The following is a 13,822-nucleotide window of genomic DNA, read 5'->3' on the forward strand; positions in this document are numbered from 1 at the left end:
AAGTTAGACCACAAACATCCATGGGTGCAATTTTAATGTTACCACTAGATGGGGCGGCTGTGCTGTCCCATCTACTATACGAAAGCCAGGCATGATTTTCTTCAAATTACCACCCTTTCGGTCCTCTGTGAAGTATAGGGGTTTTCGCAGTTTGATCCTCTTTGGGCGAGTTCTCCCGTAGACGGGAAGGATTTCTCTTTAACCGGGAATGTACTTATCCAATCTCAGGCAAAGATGTTAGTAGAAAGTCAAACACTGTGCTTGCTTATAAATACGTTTATGTTCTACAGTATAAGTCAACAGAAAAGGAACTTCTCCAGTTGAGTCTGTTGTAACCTGACAGCTCAGATAAGCTTTTCGGTGAGTCAAAAAATGTTGTGATAAATATCTCATGACGTTTTTATTAAAGATGTCGTGTGTCAATTATTCTATTAGTGAAACTCTCCAAAAAAATTCTTGCTCAACATTCTCGGAACTGTGAAGTCCATCCTAAGAAGATCAACATTTGAAGAAAATGAATCTCTTAACGAAGAATACAAATGAAATACTTAAATCAAGTGACGAGATTTGAGTGTTTGCATGAAAATATATTTTTGGATATCAAGGGATCGGCAAATCATTGCCTAATGAACTTTGTAATCATCAGGTAACGGTATGTAAAACCCTAAAGGTAAATCCTAAACTTAAATAAATCCGAATCCTAAAACACGATTATTTACATGTTGAGGAATTTCATTACCTACCGTTTAGTACATGGACAGTGATGTTAGCCGGATCAGCGTAGGAAGGAATACAAGAATAGTTTCCAGAATCTGTGGGCTTAGCATTATGAATCTGTAACCGACTGACTGTTGTAGGGCCCTTTTCCGTTGTTACACGAATACCCCCTCTGGTTGAGTCGTAATTGATCATTCGGTCATCGTGGTACCAAAATACGTAAACTGGTGGTGAGGTGCTTTCTGTGATGATGCAAGTCAAATTGATGGTGCTGCCGCTCTGGATGTAGAGGTTAGACCCTTCCGGGATGGTTGCTCGTGACACTGGAAAAAAGAAGTCAGTAATTATTAACACCATAAGGTTTGCTCATTACAGAAGTCACTTTTCCAAACTAAATAGCGACTAAGTTTTGGATGATATTAAAAAGATTAAATATGTATGACTAGATAAAACATCAGAAGCTTTTACCCTTGCATGCATTTTGATCTATCGAAATGACATTTCACGATATAATAAAGTGGTTATACTCACCGTCCTCCTACACTGGGTGGAAAAGGCCAGCATTGGAATCCATCAAATGACGCAAGGAATTGTTATTGGCCCTTTTTCGCAATGTGGTTGATTTAGTTAGTCTCAGTCAAAGATTGCATGATTTCTTTTCTCCAGGGTACTCAATTTTTCGTCTAGAAAATAGTGACCGGAGAATGCAAGCGCTTGCAGACACAATATACTGAAGCCTCATAGCCGAAGTTGCTTTGGCGCTTAATATACACCTAATGTGTATATTAAGCGCTTAATATACTCCTAGCACAACAAGGAGAATCAATGAAGCGCGTGGCAATTACTTGGAGTTATGGAGTATTTTTAAAGTGGCTAAAATATTGCTCCACTGATAAATATTATGAATCGGTTTACAACAATCCTGTTTAGCCATCTTAATATCCAGTATTCTAGGCTCAATCTTTTAAAGGTATTTTTTATTATTAGAGTTGAAGTGTAAACGAAGAACTTAGAACACGGCTGTTTTTTTGAAATTGGGTGGGAAGGCTTGCATTTTCCCATTTGAAATCTAAATCATTCCTTGGCTTTCCACCGAAGACGCGATTCACATCAAAACGATCGTTATTTCTTTTTTTTCTTCTTTTTCTTTTAGCAGTTGGTTGTGGGGTAGTTATGGATTTATACTTTCCTTAGCAAAAATTTTAATCGAATTTTATTACGGTTTCATTGGCATTTGAAATTAGGATTTTATTCATTCCTGCCTAGTGCGATTTCATTTGAGGTTTTCACACGATTTTTAATTTTGTTAGATTTGCTCTTAAGGAGATTATCTGAGGCTTATTTCATGGAATGGCTTCGCCTAATCGATTTTATTTTTTTTATTTTTTTGAGAACCAAGTCCCTACAAAAAAAGAATAAATGTTGTTTAGAAAGATTAATATCCGATAATGGGATTTTTAGTTTCTAATGATTTCTACATGCAAAAGGATACAAGGGTTCTTTCTGACCACGGTTTCCATTCCTCACTAATCCCTAGCATTATTTCAAAAAGTTCAACACATGACCTATCAGATTTATTGAACTTAAAAAGCACATATGTATACTAAAATTTAATAGGCTACTCTATATCAGAAGGATAGAATCCCTGCCAGATCGAAGAGCGCATAGTTCAATTTATATTTATTTAATGTCCTTCGTGGCTGGAATTATGGTTTAGATTGCGCTTTCGTGTGTTCAAATTTTGTTTAAAATATTGCCGGTATTCTTTTTACGCATTTATAGTGCCTCCAGTAGCTCGATAACAAGACACGACCGTATCTTTATCTATAACACAATTTCATACATTTACACAAGCTAAAAGATAAACGTTTCCCCTTATTTCCATGCATAATATCTAACAGAAAAAGAACTCTGTGCAATCTGCTTGTAAGAAAGACAAATATTTAAGCTTGGAACTTAAATAAGTTCATTATTATTTATTAAGCTCGAAGTTTGATTTTTTTATTCTTATTCTTCCGGTTCTGACTTTTCTAAGTTCGATCATTTGCGTATATTTAAAGAAATTAATTTGTTTGAAAGTGTACCTGATTCAACAGAGAAATCCAAACAGTAATGATAGATCAACTGTGCAATAAGGATTTCTCTTCCCTTGTCATCAATCGTATTTCTTGTTTCTACCTTCCCTCAAGGTATACTTAAGTTTTGCAGTGATCCTTTGCTCCCTTGCTATCTGCGCAAGATTGCATTCTACCCATAGCGTCTAAGGCGATTATAAGTAATCTTTTGTTTCAACTTTGTTTAGGGGCATGGCGATTTGCGATCGAAAAATAGCGATCAAAAGCTATTTTTAACAGAGAGAATAAAATATTATTTCGATAAGAGAAAATGAGAGAGTGAAAATATAAGAAGGAAGCGGGCGTTAATTAAGAAGTTATAAAAGAAATTGATTAAGACAACTGGGAATAAAAGATGTGGCAGGCATACTCCAGAAAACAACTCTAAGATGGAGAAATAACGCAAGGAAGGGAAATGTTGAAATAGGATAAGGTTAGTGAACTTAAAAATTATAATTAAAAATGGCTGACGCCATTAATACTTAGTCCACACCTCATAGGTGGTAGTTTTGGTCCAATGTCAACTCTAGTGTGGTCGAAATTACACAGGTTTGAATCGGCAGCACATCGTGAATGCAGTATTGCAAACGTAGCGCATTTCACTCCCCCTAAGAAGAACAACGCTTCTGTTCTTCCTCTTACCACACAACCGTCCTGATAAAAAGAAAAACGTATAAAGTTAGACTGCCTGCTATTTGATAAGGAATCAATAAGTCCTGATATGGCCTGTTGTAATGGTGCCGAATCTTTTAAATAAATGGCCAGATTTAACCATTTGGCGACGCCATTTGTTTAAAGGTAGTGCAGTACCAGGAAAACTTGTTGTGCAGGCAACGTTCCCTGTGCTCTGAGCATTAGGGCATTGCATTAAGTGGGCAGTTTAAATTCTGCTGACCACAAAATCACACGAAAGGACAAACCGATCCTCGTGACTTAATTTAATTTTGAAGATTCAGATCAGGGGTCGATTTTAAACAAAACAAAGACATCATCACTTAGAAGGACGGCATTTTTATGAACGAAGTGAAAAATTAACAGGTTACAATTCGTACCATGTTTGAAAAAGATGAGATTTTAAGCAGAAACAAATGGAAAATACAATGGATTCTTTTATTTGCATAAACTCGGGTGAAAATTCAGTGAATTAACTGCATCAGCCGGTGGTCTTTCCGATAGCCGCTCTTACATTCTAAAACTTTTCGTCAGGTTCTTTAATATTATCTTACTCATTTCTTTATTCAGCCTGTGGCTCCCATGACGCCCGCATTCAACACTTCTCTGATTTCTCAAGGAATCAAGTCTTGCGTGAATCAGCTTAACTCTGAATAGGCTGTCGTATAATTGTCCTTTGACCGAGTTTAAAGCAGTTATTTTTGTTTCGCGCACGGAACCAGCACGTGACCTACAGCAGATAGTAAAGGAACACTAAAATGATGTGAAGGTACTTATTAAAACCACAAGAGAATGGTCGCTTACTGCGATCCACAATTTTATTTTTGTATGCCCAAATTCTTAAATCAGAGGAAAATTATTCTCCGTTTTCTATTACGAGCACAACCCATTGACATTTAATTAAACATTAGTTCTGTTTAGTTTCTCCTGTAGGGGAACAGACATTGTAATCCTCCTGGTCTGCAAGGTAAAGAGTAACTGGGACATACCTTTCTTCCTTATGTGAATCGCTGTAATTTTAATTGCCTGTGTAAAAAAAGTCTGCAACCCACTGGCTCCACACAGTGGGTTCAACACCCCCCTTCCCTTATTTTCGAGGACAAATTTTCATGTATCTCTCTTTGGAATTACTTCTGCGTGGCCTTGGTGGTTACCACAATTGGCAGAATACCCGTCCTTCCCACACCGGGTGGAAAAGCCTTCAGTTTTACTGACGTGGTCAATTTTATGGACCTTTTACATAATGTGGCTGGGTTAGTTGGTATCGGGCAAGGTAAACCTGTGTTTTCTCCCAGAAACTCGGATTTCTCAGTCCAACAAACAGCAAACCAACCACGGAGCACACACACACAGCTTACAGACATATTATAAAGGAGCAATATGGCCTGAGTCGCTGACATATTATGTTGGAAATTCAGATTTTTTATATCGGTAGTATAATTTTTATACAACCATGCCAAAAGTGGCACGCATGCTGCGGATTGATCACACCTATTCTAAACAACTTCCTCAACGAGTCTTAGTTTAAGTACACTTCCGCTGCTATATACTTGTCCAAAGGACTGTATACAATGTTCTAATAGTTTTTTAAAATATTTCTCTTTTTACTGATGAAGAAAACGTCCTGCACCATATACTAAAACAGTATATATTTTTATTCCAATCTGTAGTAATATTATGAACGTTACGTTGGTGATTGACGCAACACCCATAACAGCAGTAATATTACGGCTTTAACTTGCAATTACAAAAGAATAGTTATTTACAGTTATTTAGAAAAATATATACATTTATCAGAGCAACACACTATTTACTGCTCAGCAGTGGAATCGAGTTCTGCTTTGTGCACAATATCGCGGCACCACCTGGATTGTCATCAATCATTACACTAGCACTGTTCTTTATCCCACATTGGTTTGATGACCTCACTGCTTGAAGGCCTTTCTGTTCAATGGTTATTAACCTTCTGTAGGCTCTGTCATCTATAAACTTCCTGTAGGCTCTGTCATCTATAAACTTCCTGTAGGCTCTGTCATCTATAAACTTCCTGTAGGCTCTGTCATCTATAAACTTCCTGTAATCAGCGTCTAGATTCTGAATGTTGGGCACCATTTCCAATGGCAGGAAGTTGTCGACTTTTATAACCCTTCGTGCGACAACCTATAGAGTACGGAGGACTCTTAAGGTGTGTGGGGCTGGGGTGTAAATTCTCCATTGGCAAGTTTGCCATAAAAATTGCCAGTGGAGAGCTTAGGTCCATTCGGAAACTTTTCTGAAGTTCAGTATTTCGATTACCTGTGAAATGTATGACTGGAGGAAGGTTATAATTATTCAGAATCATCACTGTACTCAGATAAAATTTACACTAGCAACTCATCCATATCTTAAACAATTGTGGCTATCAAGAACTCTAACATCAAAAACAAACTTAAACACTAAGTATTGTCCAGATCTTCTTGGTGAAACGAATTTTATTGTCCAATTTTATCTTCAGACTTGATGATTTGGGGCAGAACTGGGTTCGCCTCCAGAATAAGCCTCTTCTTTCGAGCAAAAACTTCTTTTGCAAAGGCCTGGAGTGCTGCAAGATTACTTGCTGTTTGAATTAGCTGTTACACTGCAATTGAGGAGAATCCCTGAACGTTATTCCTCAGCTTTTCTCTGGATTCATTATATATAGCACAATCGAAGAGTATGTGGGACCAGTTCTCCTTTGCTCCACAGAAACAAAGCTCTGAGTCTGAAAGTCTAAATTTAAACAATTTCGCATTGAGGACCCCATGTCCTGTGACTAGATAGGAGGTTTCCATCGTGAGAGTAAACCATTTCATAACAGATTTTGCCATTGCATAGGTAACATTCGGTATGAAGTTTTTCGTGACTAGTCCCTTGTTGGTTGTGTCCCATCGCGTCTGCCATATATGAACTATTCATTATAGCAGCGCAACTTCTCTCTTCTCACGTCCGTGTCTAAGTTAAGTCGGATGCCTAGAATTGCTGCAGGGATTTTTCTCCGTATTCTTTAGCATAGTCCCCCTATAAACTACAAAGAGGTCCGGTGGAAGAACCCTTGCAATGACTTGTGTTGCTGCTGTGGAGACTGTTCTGCAGTCTCCACAGATGAGTGGAGACTGCAGAACTAGTCCAATGGGTGGCCAGGAGAAGCCCCGTTGGACAGAGTTCAGCTTTTCTTTAATTTTACGCTTAATTGCCTGGTGAAACCACGCCCCTGCAGCGAACGTGCCTATAGGGAGGAATACCGCCTTGTAGTAAAGGGGTATTGTGCGCTTGGAGAGCCCTCAGTCACTCTTGGAGATCCTAACTATTGAGGCTGAGTAGTTTGTTACTTTTATGGTGAGATTCTGAAGGTGAGGGAAGAAAGTAAGTCTATGGTCAATGATGACCCCTAGGACTCAGGTTTGGGTCACAAGAAGTAACTGCGTGCCTTGGATTTTAGCTTGGGGAGGCCTTCGAAGGTCGAGGTTGACTCCAAAGACCATCATATTGGTTTTTGTTGGATTGATTCGGAGCTTATTGGTTTGAGTCCAGTCGGCAAGGTCGTCAAGAACGTGGTTTGCAGTGGTCTCAAGAACTCGCGAGAGCGACCCGAGAAGATGATGGTGAAATCGTTTGCGAATGCTATGATCTTGGTACTGTCGAAGCTGCGGCAAAACCAGTCCTGAAGAACCAGGTTCCACATTAGGGGACCCAATACGGAGCCCTGTGGGCATCCTCTGTAAATTGGTCCTGTTAGTTGCCTATGCCTTGCCTGTACTGTAACGGTTCTGTCGGTGAAGTAGTTCCTGATTAACCAGTAGAGTTGTGGTGGGCATTCAGCAGAGCGCTCCCCCACCATACCCGATCAAAGGACCCCTCAAAGTCTATAAAAGCGGCCAGTTCGTACTTGGCCTTGGAGGTTTCCAGATGTAGTATTATTTCTGAGAGTGCATCGTCAGAGGAGCGACCTTCTGTGAATCCATACGGCGAAGGAGAGATAAGTCCTTTGTCTTGAAATATGCTTACAATTTTTATCGCTGAGTTGTTCCAGAATTTTCCCAAGGTTGGGTAAGAGAGCAATGGAGCGGACTGCCCGAGGTTCTGTTGGTGGTTTGGTAGACTTCGGAATGAGTCGGAGAAGAGCAACTTTTCAGGGCTCAGGGAAGAGAGAGTCTCTAAGGCAGCGGTTTAAAAGGAGAAGTGGGTGCTCTGGTTTCAGTTTGAACACTCTTTGTGAATGCATACTCAATAATATCAATGGCAAGGTTGATTCTGTTCATTGCTGTCTCCAGTTGTTGGGATGTAAAAGGTTCATCAGGTGAGATTGATATGTAGAGTGAATTTCTTCTTATGATATCTGCACGTTCAGGTTGGTCTTCCATTGGATCGTCTGTGGGAAAAAGTTCATCAATTATGACACTGATCGAATCGTGCCAGGTTATGGTTTCCTGTTTGCGAAGCTGTACCGAGCCAAAGACATCTGGGGTGTATGTCTTCCCCCTGGAGATTTTATAAAGGAGTCCCCATGGGTTAGAATTTCCTGAGTCCTTGACGAAATCCATCCAGGTTTGTCTTTTCCTGTTGGCAACCGCTTTAGTAAAGGTGTTCTTTTTAGCGAGGTAGATGGCAAGCTGTTGTTCAACGTCTTGGGGCGACCAATTTCTGTGACGTTAGTACTCCTTACGCGCTCTGTGTGCGTCTTTCATTAATACAGTTAACTCAGTGCTCCACCAGGCACAAGTTTGAGGTTTTATGGTCTTTTTCTTCGCCGAGCGATATGCAGCTAATTGGAGAGACCTCTGGTACAGGTCCGTCAGGTCAGCTGCACTCTTATCGGATAGCGATGGTAGGTCTGGAAAATCTCTCTGTATGGAAGAGTCACCGGCCTTAGTCGATAACCTGACAAACCCAGTGGGGGCAATATGAGGTGCTCGGTTAGGTGTGTGCATGCTGATGTGAAACGTATCACTCTATGATCGCTTAGGGTCTAATCCGGAATGATGGTCCATCCGTAAATCAGGTTTCTTAGGTCATTGGTGGCGGCTGTGATGTCGATGTTGGATTTTCCTGTAGCGCTGTAGTAGGTGGTGTATTGACTTTGTTTGTTGTGAATGGCTATGTTCCGAATGGAGATCAGATCCTCAAGCAGAAGACCTCTGGACTCCGGAACTGGCGACTGCCAGAGGGTGGATTTGGCATTTACATCTGATGGGATGATAACCGCACTGGACCCTAAGGGGTCTAGTGCGAGATCTAGGTAGTTGAATGATGCCTAGGTAGTTGAGTGATCTAGGTAGTTGAATGATGCCTAGGTAGTTGAGTGATCTAGGTAGTTGAGTTATGGGATGGCGAGCAGTATAAAGAGATGAGATAAAATGAAAGTGAGACATATGTTACCTGAATATAGGTTGTATACTTCGTGCACAGGCCATGGATCACTAGGATGTCCAGCTCTTTATTCATTACTACAATACAGGTTTTTGGGTCATCCAGGGTGGGTTGGATGACTCGATGGTGAATAGAGAAGCCCATAATCTTTGAAGTGTTTCCCGTCTGAGGCCTTGAAACATACGGTTCCTGTATAGAGATTATGTCTATGGAGTTTTCCTCTGCTGCACGTCTAGTTTCATCTGCTACTGCCCTAGACCGATGTCCATTGATCTGCTAGTGAATTTTTAAGATAAGTTTTGGAGTCAAAACCCCAAGACCTCTACGCTTGGTGACTGGTTCAATGGGAGTTCCTTACTAAATTCGCCAGCATTGGGAACGAACTGGATCTTATGAACTTCCAAAGATCGTTTGGTGAGCGTTTAGTATATGTTACAGCAGTGAGACCATAGACTTTGTCGAGATTTTAAAGATTAGTGTCATTTATGTCTTTAACGAATAGAAAAACTTCCGTAAAATATCAGTGAACCGACTCACTTGCGATCGAAAATACAGGTGCTCGTCGCTTGGAGCGGATTATTAAGTGTAGCATTCGCAAAATAATGGAATAGATAACGTCTGCATTTAATGGAAGCATCTATACGCACTATCGGAATACGAGACCTTTAAGGAAGCTAATGATCTTGGCCACCAATCAGAAAATAGCTGCTTTGGTGCAAAGAAGGCATAAATGGACGCGTGAGGACTACAGACATGTCATGTAGTCCAAGAAATCTCTTTACGCTTTCACACTTTGTTGTCCTATATCAAGTGGTGCAGGAGCAGATGTGGGCTAACTGATGCCCAACATGCTATTAGCTGATAGTCCTAATAAAGTGACTATCCAATATCTTTTTCAAAATAATCTCCGTAACTAGCACCCCGTTTTTTCTCTTTAATACCCCTGTTGTAAAAGTCTTTTGATTGATGCTTCAACACTATGGATTAGCCTGTCATCTTCAGCCCGAATCCTTTTTCTGAAAGCGGGTTGGCTGAGTATTTACCAGCGGAGTTCCTGGAGAATTGTCAAATTGTGTGCTGCTCATTGTAGTAACAACTTGTCTTTAAGAAAATTACATCTTCAATAAAATATTGGAGTCTCTTGTTTTTAAGTTATATAGTAGTGTATTCGTGGATTCCTTATTGTTACTAGGAAAACCATAATAATTTTAACGTGATACGAGCTGCAGTTCTGGGGGAAAAAAAAAAAAAAAAAAACTACCTATATGGCAGTTGAGGCAAACGTATTTAGCCTCCCTCGTACATAACAGAAAACTGCCAAGTGAGAAATTGTAAAGGTTTTTTTTTGTTAACCAAAAGGCTGCTCTCCTCATTGATTTCCACCGACATGAGTCACTTCTTGTCATTATCACTCAAGTCACATACTCTACATCTCAAAACGACAATATCATCTGAGAACAAAAAATGGTGATAATAATTAAGTTATGTAATGCATATAATGGTGTGAATGATACGCTATTCAACGTTTCAACAAAGTAGCCCAAAAAACTTGTTTTTTATGTTATGGTTTATAATGGTAATGACCCGGATGTATTTTATAAATTATTACTCAATTAGGATTAAGGTGAATTTTTCAGCAGAGAGAAAAAAAAATTAATCTTTTTTAAATAATTAAAACGAAAGAATTCAGGAGTTACAATACTTTTGCTCGAAATTTTGTAAAAGAGGATTATCTTCAATAATCTAACTTTCACTAGTGTGCTCCAAATTTTTTGCACACATTATATAAACTTTTCCTTCAAACTCTGAATTACGTTCAGTTAAAAGAAAAACTTTTTTTTTTCAAAATCTTTTGCGTATTTTAGCAGCAATTTTCATTTCCAGAATGCAAAATTATTTTTTTTCTATAAACGCGGATATTTTTTTTTCATGAACGTTCGATTTGTCCAGTCTCATTCTTAAAGCCAAAATGTATTATTACATAAATGCGCGTAGTTCTTCCTTAAAGAAGAATAAAAACCGATTTTCTTTTTCTGTAATCAGGCCAGGCACTTTTAGATTAATGGAATTTCTGTGTTAGTGCTTCTCAGTGAAATCACCTTGGCAAAGTTTTCTGTGCCACCTGCCAGAAGGCAAAAGCTTAAGACCGTTAAAGAGTAGTGTTAACTACATTCTGAACGTACTGGCAAATATTTCAGTACAGGTAATGATGGATGGACACGAAGCATTGAAACTGTACCAGGTCACTGTTCGTGTGAAGTGAGTATTCCACGACAGTCACTAAATGCAGCTAATTTAATCCGATAACAGAATTCTCAGTTGAGAAAAAACAGTAGCAAATGGAGAATTGATGCAATGACTATACGTTTGTAAAAAATATTATTCTTTTGAGAAATGAAATAATCTTTCTAATATGTGAAGTGCGTATATTGTATACAAGAATCATAGAAGAACACCATACTCTTGCTTACATATAAAATGTAAATTATGTGGTAAGTGAAAACTGGCTGTGGTTCTGTTCTGTTAATCATAAACTCTACGACAAGAAGTAGAGAAGATTGTCCACCAGGGATCCAAACTCAGTAACTTTGACTGACCAAACAGTTCCCAGCAAATGTTGTTCAAAAACCTGAATAAGAATATCCACTGTGATACGATCAGCACTGACAGGAATCAGTTATTCTTCTCTGATTCTTCAACTCAAAGCGTATCTGTGTGAATATACTCCTGAATAGAACCCATAGAATCTAATTCGATTCGAAAGACGCTTTCTGGTTACCTTGTTCACAAATATAATATAAATTGTACACATCCTTCTGTATGCAGCTAATTCTAAAAAAAACTGTTATTTCTATTGCAAGAAAATTTCTGCTTTTAAGTTTCTGTACACGTATGTTGCAGATTTATCATTTAATAAATAAATGCAATATGCTTTCTTGAGGATTGTTGCCATTTGCAACAACAGAAGACTGCTTCGCCTTCTAGTGAATAAAAGTTAATAAGATAACGAAAAAATAACATTGTATACCCATTAAAATTACAGTTTTTGATTTTTTTTAGTAATATAAAGATTTTTTGAGATAACCAATAGCATTCTTCAGTAAACGATGCAGAGACATGAACGTCAGGCAAAATAACAAGCTGGTTGTTGTTGATGCTTGCCTCTGTTTTCTTTCTGTCAGCCACTTGGAAAATTGGCGAGTCCTTGGCTCTGAAGTATTTTTCGAACTTTCTGAAGACGCTTCAAGACAAAATAGGAGCTGTATCCATGAGATGTGACCATGAGATACTTGATAAGATCCCTGACGATCCCCGTCTTCAGATGGGTTCAAAGAATGCTTGAGAGTCGTAGGATCGCTATTCTCAAATGATCTTTAAAATATAGCAAATGGAATTTTCCACAGACTATGAGGTACAAAGCACACATCACTTTGCACATTTTTATCAATTACAAAGGACACTCCATAAAAGATACGGTAAGAAGAATTCCTATTGGCATTAGGGTACTTCTGTTGTCATATCATACATATTGTCATGGGTAAACAAAAAAAAAAAAAAATCTGAGTACCTGTAGAGTGCAAATAGGAGAAATTCGGAATATTATTCTTATCCTATGAAGGTATCCTAAAATAAAACAAAAAAAATATATATGTATACACTCAGTGATCGCTAAATTGTGACCACCCACATCCATAATGTACTATGACGCATAACTTGCAGTACAAAAAGCTGAACAGCTTCGCACGTTACAGCATTAGTAATTTGCATCCACTAGTGCAGGTAAAAGTGATAAAGCAGCTGTTATGAGACGTAGTGAAGATATCACGGAGTTTAAAAGGGACATGATTATGGTAGCTCGTGCATCGGATGTTTTCATATTGTAAACAGCACGTCTTCTGGTTTCTTATGGCCAACCGCGGTTACAAATTATGTTGTCGAACGGGTTAAACCAACTCCCGCCGACAGAACTTTTAAAGGATTACGCAAGGAGGATGTTCGTGGTGAGCGAAGGGTGCAGCGCGTTGTAAGAGCTGAACGGCAAGTCACTGTTCGACCGTTGACATCGCAACACAATATTGAGAATTCAAGAACCTTGCATTTTCAATATTGTATTGCGATGTCTTTAAACCTTGAATAGTTTAAACTTTACATACACTTGAAAATCAAGTCTTCCCATTTACTTGATTCATTGTCCAGGAAACTTCATGGATGGGGTGCTTCTGTTGTCATATGTATCACAATTGTTACAGAGTATATAGAAAGAGTTTGCTGTCTACATTTTACAATACGCAAAGCTGCAACACAGGATAGAAATGTATATAGATAAAAATTGAAATCAAAATTAATTAATAGTAAAATGCAAGAAGGTGGAGCAGTATAGAACACAAGGTGCCGAGGCTAACAGGAGAAGAAAAAGTAATAAAAAGAAAAGAATGAGATATAAAAGGAAAAAGAATTTTAAGATCCTAAAAGAATTATAAAATTATCTGAAATTAAAGGCTGAATCAAAGAGCCAATTAAAGGTAGAAAAGCTGAAAAGAAATGTAAAATGTATGATTAGTAAGAAGAGAAAAATAATAGTGAGCATCAAATTGAGGGTGGGAAGATAATAAAATAACTGAGGGAAAGAAAAAGTTTGATTCAAACTATGTACCAGCCTCCCATAGTTTGCATCAAACTTTTTCTTTCCCTCAGTTATTTTATTATCTTCCCACCCTCAATTTGATGCTCACTATTTTATTTTTTCATTACATACTAATCATATAGTTTATTTTACTTTTCAGCTTTTCTACTTTTAATTGGCGCTTTTGATTCGGCCTTTAACTTCAGATAATTTTATAATTCTTTTAGAATCTCAAAATTCTTTTCATTTTATATATATCATTCTTTTTATATTTCTTTTCCATTTTTATATCTCATTCTTTTCTTTTTCT

General features: G+C 38.2%; 1 protein-coding gene across 2 annotated transcripts in view; it reads right to left on the minus strand.

Moving 5' to 3' along the window:
- Positions 1 to 13,822, minus strand: part of LOC150083257 (V-set and immunoglobulin domain-containing protein 10-like) — a 571,635-nt gene that overhangs the window by 3,872 nt on the left and 553,941 nt on the right. For both annotated transcript variants that reach the window (XM_090377133.1, XM_090377134.1), the window contains exon 4: positions 744 to 1,040. In XM_090377133.1, the coding sequence (XP_090233259.1) occupies positions 744 to 1,040 (297 nt within the window). The remainder of the gene's footprint in view (positions 1 to 743; positions 1,041 to 13,822) is intronic.

The sequence above is a fragment of the Mastigoproctus giganteus genome, chromosome 7, assembly GCF_048544385.1.
Source record: "Mastigoproctus giganteus isolate SK-2022 chromosome 7, ASM4854438v1, whole genome shotgun sequence".
NCBI classification, from domain to species: Eukaryota; Metazoa; Arthropoda; class Arachnida; order Uropygi; family Thelyphonidae; genus Mastigoproctus; species Mastigoproctus giganteus.